We start from the raw sequence: 17,633 nt of genomic DNA, 5'->3' as shown, positions 1-17,633 counted from the left end.
TTCAGTTTTTGTTCAAACTGTTTTAGAGAGAGGTTGATTAAACTTTATAATTTTGGAGGTTGTAGTTTGTGATGCTGTTGAACTGCTTCATACAGAGAGGTGTTTCTGTTACTTAGCCTACCCTCATTGATAATAACTGGAGTGAATAAAATAATAAACAGTTGTAATTCCGCTTGTTCCAGCTGTTGGAGCTACATTAATATGGACACAGCATTCAATGCAAGATTTATAACAATTTATTTCTTATAAAAACTGCCTCAAATTAAAATAGAGCAAATAAATATAGAAATATACTGTGATTGTTTTCTATAAATGAATGAAGCACAGCATTTCAGGCGAAGTGTTCACCAAAACCTTTTTTACATGATTTTCTTGCATATATATATATTTTTTTGCATATTTCCTAAAAGCAGCACATCAAAATATAACTAAAATGACAACACTACATTTCTTAAAGATATGTCCTTTGTCTACTGGCTTAATCCTTTGGGGAAAAAAGTGGTACTAGTAAGCTACTGCCATGACACAAGTCTTTTGCTCTTGCTAACAATTACCTAAAGGTACTCAAGCAGTGAAAATTTAGGTCAGAGAAATATTGCATAATTGCTATCAGTCTGAAGAGGTTTGTTGTCTCTGAGCTGTCATGCTCCTCCGGGTACGCCTCAACTTCTGGCGCATGCTTAGTAGTCATCTCCCCGGCTCACAACCTCCTTGTAGGTGGGCCTGAGTAGGATGGTGTGCTCGTACTGGGCAGTGTAGCTGCCCTTGATGTCGCAGAGAGGTGGGTACGGGTCTATGATGCCAAGGTCACACAGATTCTTCAACGCCATCAGGTACTTGCTCTCGCCCAGGCGGTCCAGCCAGCGGCGGCAGAACGCCAAGGTGCCAAAGTTCTCATTGATCACATTCAGCAGATGTTTAGCCCTCGGAAGTCTGCAGCACAGTGACAACATAAGAGTCAGAAGTGAGTTTGTTAGAATGATGGATAGGATTAATAATTTTCAGACTTAATATTGTGAAATTTCAACACAGGGATGAGGTGAAAACAGCAACCTTATTGGCACGTGTCCAACATTGAAGTTCTTCATGTAATGCGAGCACTCCATGTCATCGTGGACTGCACCTCTTCCCGTGCTGCCAAATGTCTCAATAGCATAAGCTTCACCTTCCTGAGAGGCAGCAGGGGGAAAAAAAAAGGACAGAAACACTCTCACTTTCACTTTGTTGCTGACATGAAATGCAGAAATTACCTTGAAAGTATTTTACAGTTTGTTAAAAGTTACCTATCTAATTGTATTTGCAGCATATTCCCGTTCATGCAGCACTTAATGAGTAGGACATTAGTGAAAAGGACAAAAACACTCCAGGGGGCACAGAGAGTAAATTTAACAAAAACGTCAAGTTGTCAGTTGCTGACATATTCATGTGAAGTCTATTAAGGACAGTAGTGTCCTTTCTGGAGCTGCGCCTCCTGTGACTTGATTGGCTGGGTTTCATTGGCGTTTCGTGTCTCTATCAGCGTGTGTCTGTTGTTAGAGTCCCTGTGGTATTAGCTGATAAGACTGCGACACCCTCTCTCACTGCACCGATAATCAGTCAAAGTGCTAGCAGCCCCGTGGCACGCCCAGCTGCCACTCCAGTCGTGCACTCTCTGATCACAAAGAGGGTAATGTCCCTGTTACACCAACACACTTCAGCTAAAAATACAATACGCAAAGCTGCCACATCAGCACCCCCCCCTCCCCCTCTCCTGGAAACATCAGGTAAAAAGCTTGACGCAGCAACTTGCCAATTAAAATGCTCAGTTCTATCCAAATACAGTCATGTACTGCAGCTGTGCGGTTGTGAGCCAGGCATGGATCTCAGTGTAGTCCAGGGAAATGTAAGATAGTGCAAAGCCATGTCTCTCCTTGGCGAAGCATCGGCCTGCTAATGAACTCTGGATGCCCACATTTCAGCGCTGTTGCAGTGAAATGAGGGGCTGGAGTTTTAACACGTGTTGCTACTCGATGCGGCTGGTAATTCCATTAAAGGTGTAATTAAAGTGCTGACGAGGGTGACTAAGAAGCTGTTAGAGCAGTGAATTGGAACATTTCTCCACACCCCATCGTAACCCTAACCAGCCGCATGTTCTTCCAATTACACTTAAGAATTAAAAAGGGTTTATTTATATGCAAGGTCAAGCAGCTAAGGAAGGTTTAATTTCAAACACTTCAGTAAAAAAGCCTGCAGTCCTGCTTCGTGCTCCAGAATCTAGTCACATCCACTTGTCTCAGATGAAATAACTATTTAAATTCGAATAAAGTAAGCTGTGATCACTGGTGTACAAACCTCCATCCTTACGGCCTCTCCGCCTTTAACAATAGGGACTGTCTTCCCTGAGTGTATCCTGTACTGTCCAATAGAGTGGCCATTGAGATTCCTGATTGGCTTCACTGTAAAGAGAACACCCATGCAGAGGTTTCACAAACAGGAAGCAGCAGTGAACCTGCACACGAGGTAAACATGATAAATGGCTTCATATTACCTTGATATGTTTTCCCATCTATCTCCACTTCATACGACTCCATGACCTCCTGAATGGTCTCACCGACGTCGCACAGGCGCACATCGATTCCTGCAAACTGGGACAGAGAGGAGTTTGCACACGCATCAGTAAATAACATCACATTTCTCACTCACAGACACCTACGTAGTAACAAATATTTATCCCCCCCCCCACCCGCCCTTTTTGTGATGTGTCTCATTTACAAGGAGCGCTGGAACACTTCACAGCTGAGTACAGAAACTCTTGAGCGGGGACCAAGAAACAAATCAGGAGCTAACTGCTAATACATGAATAGTAGTTCCTGAATAACTCTAAATTATATAAGGACTATATAATATCATCTGAGGTTACTTGACAGGTAGATACTGTGTTAATGAATTAATATAGAATAATTAGTACCCAGGTATGTGTGAATCTGTAAACTGACCACTTCGACCTGAGCTCTGAACCAGGTTATAAGAGAAACAAACCAACAACTAATCATGTGATATCTTTGTATCCCATTATTTGTTGCAATTTTTCACAATATACTTCATAGTTACGATTTATATAGGTAGTATATTTAACCTCTTATACTTGTTTTTAATGCTCCGTATTGTAGATGCTCAAACGGTGTGTAAGTATCTTAGTTTTTAAAGTAATTTATCACAAGTTTACAAGAGGATCCACTGAGATATAAAGCATATAAGTTATTGTTTGTCTGTACTTCATGCCCATTGAATGGCCGTATTTGTGCACATATTGAGCATATTCAATTCTCTCATGTTATCTGCATTCAAAGTTATCTCCACCGTATCTATTACTTATCATATTCATCTGTTCTTGCACTTAACCTTTACTGCAGTGACACTTAAATGTTCCTGGGTGGGAACATTTAAGTGTCACAGTTGATCTTATCTTAATCATTACTCCCTCATTATGTATATATGAGTTACTAATTGTGTGCATGTTATATAAAGTTGTACGTCATGCTAGCAGGACTCCATCGTCACCACATGATGACCCTATCATACCATTTCTGTGTTGCATCAAATCAAATTTAGCGTTTTGGGTTTTTACTGGGAATCAACTATTAGAACCAGATAGAACTAAATTCTCAAAAAAATTATTATATAATTGTATTATGTTAAAAGTTTAATTATAATAGACATTAATCTACGTATGAATATGAATGTAAATGTGCCCTGAATACTTGTATGATGATTCTCAAGATTCTCTTCAGGGTTTTTGTGTTTCATAACGTGAAGTGTAACCAGCATCATGCATGAGAGAAGGAGCCGCGTTACCCTGATGCCGGTGTTTGTTGCATCTCTCACGGCCTCCAGCAGCCCGTCATACTTTGGATTGAAAGTGACGGTGAAGGCACAGTCTATTATTCGACCTGAAAGACCAAACAGTTTGATTGTTCATAACAGTTGTTATGAGGTGATGATTTTTGCAGAAATATTCAGCGAGTATTAATCTAGAAGAAGTGGAAGTTAATTAACTTATGAGAACAGTTTATTCCAGGCCGTAAGAATTATAATTCAATCATTATTTTACTGCGTCACAATAAATGCCAAGTGTGAAATGGCACAGCATAACTCCAAAGGCTCTTAAAAAAGTTATTAGTGAGTGAGTCTTACCGTTGATGTGCGTTCCAAAGTCAATTTTGCAGACGTCGTCGTAGCGCAGCACGGTGGGGTCTCCTGCGTTGGGGGTGTAGTGGGCAGCACAGTGGTTGATGGAGCAGCCGGTGGGGAAGGCCAGGCCGGCCTTCAGCCCATTTTCTTTGATGAGCCTCCTGGAGCAGTCCTCCAGCTTCTCACTGCCAGAAACAGACAGCAACACAAAGGGACAGTGGGTGACAGGAACAATGAGTCTTGTTGTCAGAACAGATAAAGTACCAAGAGGAGTTTGAACCCACACAGCAGTTCTCCTGTGATCATTTTAAAACAGTGTCTTTCAGGACAGGACAAGGAAGTGCTGAAATCATGTCAATATCAGTCCAGAATCAGGATGAGGAGCCGAGATTAAAGTCATTTTAAAGGAGCTCAGACAATATTTCAGTGCATGTCTCACCAGATGTCAATCATGGCCATCCCTGGTTTGATCCAGCTCCTGACGTAGGAGCGGACTTGTCGGTGTGCCTCGGCCGCCTGCCTGAAATCACTCCACATCTCCTCGTTGGCCCTGTCCAGCGCCCGCTTCTCTTCGCTGGTGATCCGCCACGCTGCGCTGCGCCTGGTGTGAGGTAGACAGACACACCACAGAGAGGAGGCACTCATTATTTTCTCATTACACAAATATTTATAATGAGGCTATGACACACTCTTGGAGAAAGTCTGCACAGGTGAAAGTAGTGTTGATACTTTTTAACTGAGGACAAATTTCACCAAATTACCCCTGAACAGGAAATGAACTCACACACTAAACACTGCACCTCATTATGGCGTCCAGTATGAATAAGTGCAAAGCAGAGAGAACTAAATAAAAACGAAGCATGTCACACAATGGACAACGATGCAGAGGTCACACACCCGTCTTTTGATGGGGGATATTCACATTCCTCTCCCTTTGGAAAGTCTCCGTTGGGATAGAGCTCACAAATAGGGACTGAGGGAGGGTCAGTCTGTCCCTTCACTGTGGCCCAGATAGAGAGAAGGAGAAGCAGAAGGAGAGAGGAAAGAAAACACAAGAGTTATCCTTCCTATCTTCATGACATTGATATTTTAACTCGGCTAAAGAATAATTGTATGAGCCTGACTTACAGGTCTAATTGAGTGAGTCACCCAAGAGTAAAAGAAACCCATTGAACTGTATTACCAGACAAATCTGTGGCAATATAAAAGCACTTGTATTATACAGTAGGTTATAATGATATATGTAGGTGGGATAATGTAATGTAAATTTTTGAGGATCACTTACTTTCAGTTCAAACTGTTAACACTGGCTTCACTCAGCTTTCCCCGCATGTGTGTGTGTGTGTTAACATTGAATCTGCTGTCATTAATTTAGTCCAATCTGCTCGTCGTGTAAGGTCCTGTAGCATTTTGTCCTACACCTCCTGTGCCTGTGCTGCATCGTGCAACTCGCATGACACTAATTAGCCGAGTCAAACTGCTTTTGTGCACCTGTTGTATTTACCTAATGATTTAATTCATTCTGATGCAGCTGATTCAGGACGGTGATTCACTCATGCTGGAACACGGTTCTTACAGAGCTATCTGATCAATTCAAGAACACGTGACAATGAAAACTGTGACTTGAGCTGTAGCTTCAATTCGAGTCAAAAAGAGCCAGAGAGTAATCTGTTGTAGCCTGTAGAGATGCAGTTTGCTGCACTAAGGGGGGAAAAAAGGCTTACATCCTTTCTTCTTTTTCTTCTTCTTCTTCTTTTTTCCAGCTGAGTTCTCCCCCTCGTCCCCATCTGTTGAAAGCATCATTAGTTTCAATACAGTCTGTAAAGTGAGAAATATTGACAGGGGCTTGGGCACTATTCCCAGTGTGCTACTGAAAATCAGATATCTCATTGCAGATATGACCAGCTGGATTTCACCGTGCACTTTCAGGGACTTAAAGTTCAGCACAATCACCACTGCAGATGATGATGATGGTGGTGGTGATGGTGGTGGTGATGAGTTACCTTCTTCTCCATCCTCCTCCCTCTCTTTGTCCTCCAGTGTTTGCAGCTCCAACTGTTTTGTCACATCACCAACACCTCCAGCTTCTCCACCCCCCTCAGCCTCATTTGTCCCTGCTGCAAAGTCACACACCATCGTGCATGCATGTGCAGGTGAACACGCACGTGTACACCGGTGGCGTGCATGCACATGCATAGCATGCACACAGAGAGAGACACACACACGTGCGCGCGCACACACACACACACACACACACACACACACACACACACACACACACACACACACACACACACAGTGAGTAAATTATTGTGGTTCAGAGTCATTTCAAGAAAGTGCATCCACTACGATCTCAACTTGGCAGGGTCTGTGCATAAATTCTTTCTATACCTTGGGAGTCAATATCCTCAAGGGCATATGTACCTTGCAGCATTATGACATTTAGCCCTTCAAAGACAGTGCTGTGTGGACCACACTGGACTTGGGGCAGGTTCAACAAATGAGGCATTTTTAGGATTTTATATTTCCCCCTTTTGAGGCAGTAAAGCTGCAATGATCATCATGGGTTTTTTTTTTTTTTGCATAAGAGTGGTTGTCATCTTATTGCACTAAAACTGTGGATACTTCTATTACATAATTTCATGCAGCTTAGGGGGATTTATAGGATAGAACATATTTAATCTGGAGTAAAAATGAAATGTTATTCCATCCATATCTTCAAATGAATTCTTTCAATCTGTTTTGATGGTAAATTACGTGTTTCAGAGATTGTCCCGTTTCCAGATGAGCGCCCTCAGCTCCAGCGGCAGCCTCACAGAGTTGGGACAGCTGGACAGGAATACCATCTGACAGGTTGAAAAGTCTCCTGTCCCGCATATTTGATGCTCTTGCTCTATATCGAGTGGCACCAGAGGAGACGATTTTGCGCTATTTTCTCATCGATTCTCTAACCGCAAAGTGATGCCTCTTACCTGGTGCGGTGGTCTTGCTCCTCTTCTTCTTTCTTCTCCTTTTCTTTACTGATTCTGGTGCATCTGCATCTTCTCTTTCCTCGTTCAAGTCGTCCCCATTGAGAAGTTGAGGCTCCACTTCGTGCTGTAGCTGTAGCTCCGCCATGATCAGCGACTGAGAGATGAAGTGACGCATAAGCTGCTGGGAGCCTCCAGTGGTCAAAGCAGAAAAGTGTGCTGGAGGCAGCTGAGCCAATAATGAGCTATTAGACAATCTCTGTGCTACAACTTGACCCGAATAGAGGGAAGACGATCCTCCTCTGTTCCGAGGATATAAAAACTTTCATTTATCATCAGATTTTTTTTCTCTGCAGGGAAAATTACATTTAGGTACAAACGGTTCTAGGAGAGCAACACGAACCGCGTGCATTCTGCAGAGGCTGAAATGCCAGTTTATGTGACCAACGTGTCCTGATGCATGACATGTAAGAGCCGCACTGCACGCCGGAGTCATCATTTTCTCTGAACATCCAGTCGCTGAGTTTCAGGTTACCTGGCCGTGCGCACCTGTGACTGCGGCTCCTCAATAAGACTTGTGTGACACTTCTCCCGAGTGTGCACGTTGCCAAAACGCACGACACCTTATCTGTTATTGCGAGCACTGTTTTGTTCTGTATTGTCACAGATATCCTCGCCTTTCGACGTAATGCCAGGTGTCGATCATTAATGGTGCGTAACGCGAGTATTTGGAGACGGGCGTAGAAGTGTGTATCCAGGCAACAAGCCCAGCACACTGAGAGGACAGACAGGTGCATTTCACACGAGTGAAAGGTGGATTTTAAAGCACTTCACTCGTGTTTTGTTGATATTATTTTGGTTTCGTAAGCGCATATACTGCGTTTTTCTGAGAGTGGGGACAATCTGAAACAAATTCCTGTGGATTCATTTTTTGTGGGAAATAATGACTTCTTCTGGTCAGCTGGCAGAATACAGAACTGGGCCTTTGTATTTCTTTGACCAGGTGGGCTAATGATTCATTTTGTTGACTGTATAGTTTAAAAGAAGGTGTGAGACGTTAACTATTTAATTTACCTCTCTGCAGCCAAGAAGACGAAACCGAGTTAGAGCCACACGGAGCAACATTTTGCATTTTAATGGGGCACATGAAGGAGCGCAGTCGGAGGACAAGACACAAAGGTCATTTGTACCTTGATGCTAGTAATGTATTTACAGTTTGTTTCTGATACATGTGTCTGATAACTTTCCTATTTTATCATGTAGGTATCGGGAGAATGACAACAAAGAAAGTGATGAGCTCACTAAGAGGCTGTCAGGTGAAACATGTGGGGACAGTAAACCTGATACCTCATCCGCTGTCGGTGCCTCACTCGATACGAAGGACCACAGTCCGGTGGACGCGTACAAGCGAGCGGCCCCTCAGATATTAAATGAACTGGCCCGTCTTCTTTCACAACATAAGTGGACTGAGGAGGGCTGTATTCCTCACGGGGTTGTAAATATTCTCAATTACTCCTGGCAGGATGTGACCGCAGGGGTGGTGCATCCAAAAAGTCCGGAACACACACCCAAACGACGAAGGTCCAAAGGTTCATGGAAGTCGGCCGAAACTCCCCGCCAGGTGTCCGCCAGTGGCAGGAGGGAGACGGGACAGAGAAGCTCGGGTGTTGTGGGAAGTTCAGGTCCCTCAGAGAGGAAACCACAAGTTAGCATAAATCCACGTGTGAAAAAGCGCAAACAAAACTGCAGTGAAGGTAAATGACTCCGTGGTTCAGGCCATTACTGCCAGGAAAAAAAAACTACATGAAAGGTTTCACAAAATAATAATAATGTACTTATTTTTCATTGTGACCTATTCTGCTAAGTCGCGGTGAAAGAAACGTAGCAGGCTAAGCTAGGTGATTTAGCCTGCTAAGTCAAAATTGTTTGGTGGGCTACTCCAGTTTGGTGACCTATCTCTCTGACTGACTGTGTGTCTCATTATTCTCCTTTATCATGATAAATTATTACTCACTATCATGTCAACTCTTCATTTTCCCCCATACTGATGGAAATGGGCTTCCACACTTCTCAGACCACAGGCTATAAGTACTTATGATAGGTTAAGAGCAAATGATTAACTCTTTAATGATGATTTGCTGATAAATTAAGATTTGATTGATTATTATTCCTCACTTCATAAGTGAACAGGTGTAAAGATAGAAATGTTGGCAAGTCATTAATATACTGTTCTTCCACTACAATATTGTGTAAAAAAGTGTAAATGTTTCTGTCACAAGTGAAATGCTGGATAAGTGCTTTTCCACAACCTGGCAACACAAAAATTGATATTAGAAATGGCTTATTACCAGCCTATAGATTATTAAATGTTTTATTAACCATTAATTAAGTCCTTAGTTACAACATACACTCTTTATAAGGTATTCTTTAATAGAAAATGCTAGTGTTATATAGGCAACACACCATAGACTGTCTATATGGAAAACTAGCAATAAGGCAGGAAAGGCAAAGCAGTCACTGCACCACTCTCAAGTGATAATGCTCTTCTATATGTGAGAGTTAATGCAGGTAAGAGACAGAAATAATGAGAGTGACAGGGGTGAAAAAAAAGTAATTTCTCTTGACCTTCTAAGAATAAAGTTGTGTACATCTTTGGTTGCAAGCCGAGGGAAGGGAGAGGATTTGTTTACCAGATCGGACAAGGCAGCTGGTGGCTGGACACAGATGTACTGCTGTTTGTGAATCAGTTACAGGGCTATTGAGTTACATTATTAAGTTCCCTGATGTTCCAGGTAGCAACTGTATATGACCAGTATTGTCCATACAGATTTAATAAAATGGTGAATATAAGAACTCAGGCTATCCTATATATGGATTAAGTCCCATATTCTCTCTCCCCAACAGCTCACAACTCCTCAACCGTGAGTTTCTCTATCTCATCCAGCAGCTGTAAAGACCCAGGTATGACATGGAGCTGCAGCATTGTGTTAATGTTGGCTGATGTGACTCTGGTTGACTGTGTTACTGCTGTGCCTCTGCTGCCTCAGCTGGATGTGATTTGTGTCCAGGTTGGATCATTCAGCCAAAGCAGCCCTCCTATGATGAGCCTCAGCGGATCAGTTTGTGTCAGTGGGTGGTGGAGCGACTGCACGCGGCCAGAAACCCTGAGTGCGTTGGTAACCTGCATAGCTGCATTATTAGAAAAGTGTGTAAATGACTGGTTGCATTCCAAAATTTCATATTTGATAATCAGATTTTTCTAGCAGTGGCAGTGTTCAGTTGATCACTACGTCCACCACTTTGTTCCAGACTGAAATATCTCAACAACGACTGGATAGATTGGTTCAGAATTTCTTGCGGATATTCATGATTCCTGGACAATGCATCCTAATGACTTTGGTGACACCCTGGTAATTCCTGTAGCGCCACAGTGAGGTTGACATTTGCGGTTCTGGTTGATATGTCTCAACACACATTCATTTCCCTACTTGGCATGAATCATAATGATCTATGTAGCACCCTCATTGGTTAAAATTTTACTTAATCCAGTTCTTTCTGACCAAATACCTACAAGACATCCCCATCAGCCTCAGCTGTACTCTGCTAATTGAAAAAGCATTCTAACATGGTGCGCTAAGTGGTATAAATTATAGTTTTAATTTTTTACATTTGGTCATTAGCTGTTTGAAATCATGTTTACTTTTTCACTGTAACCCCACAAAAATGCCATCTCTGTAGCTTGAGAGATCAGTTTTTAAGCATAAGAAATGACTTCATCTTCACACAGAAAATTGCAAACAGCTGGACAGAACCTGAACAAGCCTCTCATACTCCGTCACTATGGAGAAGCAAGGGCAAAACTGAAGGACGGCAGAGCCAGGAGAAAGGCCCAGCCTGCCACTTTAGTTAACGGGATACCCCAGATACCAAAGGTGAAGCTGCAGGTTCCAGCACGGCAGAAACTACACTACAGGATCGACGACGGCTCCTCATTTATATAGTATCCTTCTCCCATCATGTTTATTCATAACTATTTTATTTGTAGTGGTTGTCCAAGAAGCAAATACAGTGTAGGGCATATGGCAAATGTGTCACTGCAGCTGACCTTTTGACCCCTTGACCCTTCCCTCTCAGCTATCCATCTGGTTGTATGGCAGTGTGCCAGAGCCACTCAGGTCTGTCCTATGGAGGCTTCTATACCAACGTGTTCAGTGACAGTGAGTTTCCCGTTATGCTGGCGACTATCACAGCGTTTGGGCGTGGGGCTGTTACACACCCTCTCAGGTGAGTTCAGTGCTGATATGTGAGAATATCTGAATAGATTAAAAGTGCACTCCACTGATTTTACACCAGTTTACTAATCATGAGGAGTACAGTGTAAACATTTGTGTAATCTCCCATGATTATGTGAACGTTAGGATCCTGTTTCTTGTTTTTGGAGCTTGACCCATATGAGGGATGAAAAGTCATAATATCTCCGCCTCTACTGCTTTGACTTTGACCATTTAAAAAAATCTTGTGAGTCCCTCAATTTAATGGAAATGCACTGATCTCCTGTGTCATAGAAATACAAATACTACTGTTGTCTATAAAGCACTGAATGATTTAGGACCAACATACATTTTCTGATCTGCTGCTTACCACATATCTGGAACAAGCTATTTGTTCATGCCTTGCACTGCACTGTGGTTACAAAATGCTGAATGCTTTTAAACTGTCTCTGTAGTCATTTATGTGTGATGGCTTTGATGATGTTTGAAATGTAGGTCTTTCTCATATGTTTCTCCAGCTCCTCTATTACAGCAGTGTGGGACCAGGATGGTGGATTGATAAGTGACCACTATGGGAACATCACTAAGGAGTGGAGCTGGCAGACTGATCGTGCACTGAAGGAGAAAATCGTTATACAGGTGAAGATGCAGCTACAGATCCAGGATAGTGACTTTTGAGAAAAACTACAACTTTACATTTATTTTCTTTGTCTTATAAACAAATGAGGTCCCCTGGCAACAGTCTTAATATGAATGAAGTTACATGTTTCATAGAGAACATGTGTCAGAAGGACTGAAAATCTCAGGTGAACCTGTCATGTGAGACATCTATATAGGAAATGTCACATTTAGGGGAAACGTAGCAGAGGGTGTCGTGTATGACACATGACCTACTGATGAACGAACACGATGTGTCTCTGACAGGAGCAAGACGGTCGCATTTCATCATGACTGCTAGTTTTAGAACAGGGGTATTTCATGCAGATTAAATGGGTGAATTCACAACATCTCTGGCTTTTCAAGATTGCGTAAATTCTTTCTGTCCCCTACAGTTGTCAGATCTGATCTCTGTGATGCTGCTCAGCGGTACCTCTGCCATGCTTAACTTCAGGTGTAACAATGAAAGTATTCAACTTCCTCTTTCTGCCTTGCCTAACATTAACCAATCTAAGGAAACGGTGAGATTATGATTATCTAGTAGACAATAGATGTATGATTTTTTTTTAAAAAGTCTAATTTATAATATCTTCTCTGCATTAACAGCTGTGCTTGCAGACTGATGTAAAGTTTACATCTGATGCTGCTCAAGACCTCCTGCTGGCAAGGACGATAAAATCCCCTGCTGTGGTCCTACAGAGCAAGAGGAACCTGACACTCAGTCCTGTAAAACACTTGTTATGACAGTATGATGTTTGAGTGTCAATGCTGCTCTTATGTTGAAGTTAGGTTAAGGTAAAGGCAAACACAAATCAATAGGGAAACAGACATCAACCATAGAAATGTAGACCATTCTTTACATAATCAGGTGTTTTGTTTCCTTTTATTGTTTGAGCACAGAAAATATTCTTTGCCACATGAATACCTCCGATTCCTTTGTGAGCCTCTACAGGTTCTGCAGATGCCTTCACTGAGTCACTCTGTGTAGAACATCTTGCTAAATGGCTTGTGTTGTTCTCTGTCATATATTCTACCGTGCTGGTAATGATGTATGGCAGGTGTCTGTGTGCTCCCGGGAGGTCTCCCAGATGGTCAGAGAGATGGAGGGGCTGGAGGAGCCGTCAGCACGGTGGAGAAGAGGAGGGCTTGCTGGCAGGGAGCTGAAAAAGCTTCAGAAGAGAGTGCGAAACACCCTGGAGGACTGGCTGGATTATTACCGTGCAGCCACTGGTACCTAACAGCTCAGAGTTTATCTTTCTAGCTTTTCTGAAATACGTAAGATGTGCTGACTCTTCCCAGATGGGTTCAAACTGCCACCGGAGGATGGGTAAGAGTAATTAAAGTATGTAGTGCACATAAAAGTAACAATGAGCCAATCTGACCTGGTAAGGTTGTTTCGAGTAGTTCAGTGAAGCAAAAAGTTACAGCATCACCTCATCTTGCAAACTCAACATTATTGAATAGTTCCATCAGGATCTTGTTCACGGTCAGTCGTGTCACTCGGTGTCTGTGTGCATTTCTGAGTGACCTCTTCCTCTCCTTCAGGCATCAAGTGTCCTGACACAGAGCGGATGCCAGCTGCCCCACTGAGGACCAGGCTGAGGAGAGAGGTGCAGTCAGCTGCTCTGCCTCCTCTGAACCCACCTGAGCGGGCAGATGCAAAACCAAACCAGCCAGAGGAGTGCAGGACTGAGCTACAGGAGCTGCACAGACACCTGTCAGCGTCAGCAGAAAGACCTGCTGACTCTTCAGTCAGGCTGCCAAGGTGCACACTTCACACCAGGACACAGGACCACTCCACTGATTTAGCATGTCAAAGAAGATTTAGTGATCATGGGAAGTATTACAGAGCCACATGACCCATGTGATGTCGTCAGCGTTATCTCAGTAAGGGCTTGAGGAGAACACATTTATAAGAGAAAGCCTTCATCCCAAACTAGAGGTGTGGGGTTTGAAAAACATGGTTGTACTGCCGAACAATGAATTGTTTTTATTAAAAATTGGGATTTGAAAGCTTTGTTAGTGATACCTTACACAAGTCTACTCAGTGTAGTTGATTCATAAATTGCTAAATAACAAGCAATGACATTACATTAGCTTATTTTATCTATGTATAACCAAGATAAATTTGTGGATGTAAGTGCATCATAATCTAGCCATCTATCCTTAAACAGAAGCCAGAGATTGATTTTGTAATAATGACGGAGACACACCGTTTATTGATCAGTTTCAAGTGCTTGAGCTCTGCTAGACTATGAACAGATGTATGCTGCACTATGTAGATCATAATCAGGCGCCATTTCACTTTTTTAATGTGATTGTTGTCAGGACGACTAAAAAGCGATCAAAGGAGGAGCCCCATGTCACGCAGATAGGACCTCTTCAAATTCACGGCAACATCAAGCCGGAGTAAGTAAGAACTATTTGTATCATTGACAGGCGCTACAGTTACAGCTCATTCAAATGTTACTGCGCAGAAAATGACATTTACTGGCGTTTTTAAGAGGCTTATTTATAATGACAACTTCACTATCACCACTGCCAGGTCAGTGATTATTCCAAAGAGTCCAGAGTCGCAGCCTGCTGCTGTCACCCGTTGCCCAGCCCCGTCGTCACTCACCCCCTCCGTCCCCCTCACAGTGTGCCCTGTGCTGCTGCGAGCTGCCCTGCTGGGGGAGGGGAGGCGGAGGCGGTGCTGCTGCTGCAGTGTGACACTGATGCCAGTGGTGACGGACCTGGAGTACGATACCTTTGTGATGGGCCAGCCTCCACACAGTCAACAGATCCTGGTGGTGTGTGTGACTCTGCCACGCCAGCCCATCAGTAACACACACGCAGTGCCTGACCAGGAGGCGCTGGAGCAGCTTTACAGGAGGAGGAATAAACACAGAACCATGCCATGTAGTCAGGTGTGAATGCAAAAACACAAAATAACAAAATCTACAAATCAATACGCAACACGTTTCTGTTATTTTGTTCAGCTGTTGTATGAGACATATACAGACCTTTACAGTCTCCGATACACAGTATGAACATCCCTTGTTTGTTGCATAACTGTAGTTAAAATAACATTCAGTTTCATCGGTAAGTGTGCAGAAATTTCCTTGATACTGATGCACATTTTGCAACGACAACACAACACTGCACAGGCTACACAACAAAGTGAGGGAAAGACGTCAGAGCACAACATGCTACAGTCAGCATGCTATTATACAACATATTTCTGGAAACTCAGTAACAGCATCAGTATTTTTTCCTTTTTAATCCAGTGCCAGATGGATTCATTTCGCCTGGTGAGGTACGAGATGTCAACAGAGAAGCTGAGCTGTGGATCTGAGAACATCCTGCTGCAGCAGCGACACAATGCTTCTCCTGGGATGGTCCTGGTCAGTAAACCCACTGCAGGCTTGGCCTGAGGCTGCAGGCTCTGCTCAGTACATGTTCTCACGGCCACCACTGGGGGGCAGCAGCAGTGCTTGTCTGAAGCAGAGGAGGTGTAAGCAGTGGGGGGATGGGGTGAGGAGGACTTTGAATAAGGTACTGCCCTCTCCAAGAAACCCGGACATTTATTATAAAAGGGCTGTGAGCTGACAGCAGTGAGGGATGACACTTCTTAATTACAAAAGGGGGCTTTAATTTTTAGCCTAAAGTCATGACAGCTGCTCCAATGAATTTTGCTGTAAGATGAAAATTCCTCCTTGAGCCCATAAATCAAACAGAAATGACTAGTATCAGGGACATGGAACAGCGTTTACACTTAAATACTTAAGGCCCAGAGGTTTTACTCAGAGGCTCAGGGAGAGCAGCCATTATGATTGACAGGATTCTGCACACTCACACACACACACACACACACACACACACACACACACACACACACACACACACACACACACACACACTGTACGTTCCTCTGTTGTGAAATATGAAACTAAACATTACCACATGACTGATCTGACGTATGTTAGGAAAAGCTAGAATTAACGTGGTTCAAACCTCTTCTGTAATCTAAAGAAAAATATGCTGACTGAAGCTTCTTTTAAATACAACAGTAAAAGTCAGTCATTGTGGTGATTTTTTTCCCCCATTTTCACATGTACAATGTGAATTCTCCTTGTGAACGTGACAGATGTACATCAGAGGGAAGCTGCTGTTTGTGGGCTACATATTCGGTGGTCGCAGCTGCTCAGTCAGGGACCTTCAAAAGCAAATCTCCAGAACCAGGGGAGACTACAGATTAGGCCTGAGCCTCCCACCAGACTACAAGTTCAGGTACTACAGCACCATCCCCTCTGAGACTCTGATTCACTGTAAGAAAATGCATCATTTCATATAGTGTTAATGTAAAGGATATAGACTTCAACAATCGTCAGTGATCATGGAATTTGTAACCACATAAGAATTCAATAAAATTCATCGTCACAAAGCGAAGGTTAAGTGTTTCAATAAATTACAGATTGAATATAAAGAAGCTGATTTAATTTAGTTTATTACTTTTATTCTATTCTGTGCTTTACTTGCAGTGACACAGTGAATAACCCCACAGCCACAGATGCACACAACTCACAACATGCAACACTAAAAGAAGGAGATGGTGCAACACTGCCTGCTTCAGTGGAAAAGGCCAATGAGAGGTTTGTGACTGATACTGATACTGTTTTATAATCCCTGCTAATTCATTGCTCTGGGTGAATAATGAAGCTAAATTGTAATTTCATTTTTCCTGTAATGTGTTGTGTTGTCATAAATCTTTTCCACCTTTGATCTTCACCCTGGCTGTGTTGTTAATTAACACAGTTTTTGAGATATCTGATTAAATTACATGCCAATGTGTTCTCCCTGGACAGAAGAACCACAGAGGCATCACACCGACGACACAGGGGCTTTTGTATCAAACCAAAGAAGAAGAATCCTGCATTTCCTAATGTTCCTGTTATTTCACACTGAATATACTCCAGTGACAGGATTACCTCTGTGTCATTCTCCACAGTTACAAGAGTGCACCAGCTGTCGATTTACACTTTAGGTTAATTTGCAGTCAAACCGCTTATGCAGGTTTGCACCAATCTGTAACTGCAGATTAAATATTCCCTTCAACCTTTGACAGTAAGGAGTAAACTGGCAACACTTGTGGGCATCAGGGGTGAGTGCAGATGTGTCAGTGCTGTCTGAATAATACACTTTTCATCTTGTATAAATATCCATGGGAAATATGTGTATTTGTTGTATTTTTTCAGTAAAGATGCTCAGATGTAATAAAAACACTAAACTACACAGCATTGTCTTTTCTTTCTTTCTTTCTTTCTTTCTTTTTTTTTTTTTTTAAATCTAATCTCACAATCTTGCCACGTGCTGCCACTCATCATCCTTCCTTTCTGCTTTTTATAATCTGGGATGTTTCCTGTAAGAACATCTGCCAGATCAACCTGACTATAAAGTTATGGCATGGTGAAAGCAGCACCGCCGAAAAATGATGGCTTTTCAGTTTTACTTCCTCAACCATGAATCAAACATTGCTTACAAAACATCAGCTGGCATCCACTCGTATTTCTGGCCTCTTAGTCAC

The 17,633-nt window shown here is 42.7% G+C and overlaps 2 protein-coding genes across 2 annotated transcripts; one reads left to right on the top strand and one right to left on the bottom strand.

The window, feature by feature from the left end:
* Positions 1-220: 220 nt before the first annotated feature.
* Positions 221-7,550, bottom strand: LOC111670858 (methionine aminopeptidase 2-like). The gene is made up of 11 exons (XM_023427779.2): positions 7,143-7,550; positions 6,174-6,287; positions 5,895-5,957; positions 5,068-5,170; positions 4,610-4,771; positions 4,174-4,355; positions 3,835-3,929; positions 2,528-2,624; positions 2,332-2,435; positions 1,054-1,169; positions 221-933 (listed from the first exon to the last, which is right to left on the bottom strand). The coding sequence occupies exons 1-11, from the start codon at positions 7,315-7,317 to the stop codon at positions 681-683; spliced, it is 1,464 nt and encodes a 487-aa protein (XP_023283547.1). The 5' UTR covers positions 7,318-7,550; the 3' UTR covers positions 221-680.
* A 54-nt stretch (positions 7,551-7,604) lies between these two features.
* LOC111670851 (uncharacterized) lies at positions 7,605-17,324 on the top strand. The gene is made up of 18 exons (XM_023427769.2): positions 7,605-8,142; positions 8,224-8,318; positions 8,403-8,893; positions 10,044-10,100; positions 10,208-10,307; positions 10,927-11,139; positions 11,274-11,423; positions 11,929-12,049; positions 12,463-12,588; positions 12,674-12,793; positions 13,147-13,297; positions 13,613-13,832; positions 14,396-14,476; positions 14,613-14,976; positions 15,337-15,453; positions 16,197-16,339; positions 16,591-16,701; positions 16,915-17,324. Exons 1-18 carry the CDS (start codon positions 8,083-8,085, stop codon positions 17,012-17,014), a joined length of 2,820 nt encoding a protein of 939 aa, XP_023283537.1. The 5' UTR covers positions 7,605-8,082; the 3' UTR covers positions 17,015-17,324.
* The last annotated feature ends 309 nt before the right edge of the window (positions 17,325-17,633 follow it).

Source organism: Seriola lalandi, unplaced genomic scaffold (assembly GCF_002814215.2).
Source record: "Seriola lalandi dorsalis isolate HSWRI2012SDOR001 ecotype SW California unplaced genomic scaffold, Sedor1 jcf7180002054862, whole genome shotgun sequence".
Classification (NCBI taxonomy): Eukaryota; Metazoa; Chordata; class Actinopteri; order Carangiformes; family Carangidae; genus Seriola; species Seriola lalandi.
The sequence above is the reverse complement of the archived record's forward strand: the minus strand, read 5'-3'. Positions and strand labels throughout refer to the sequence as shown.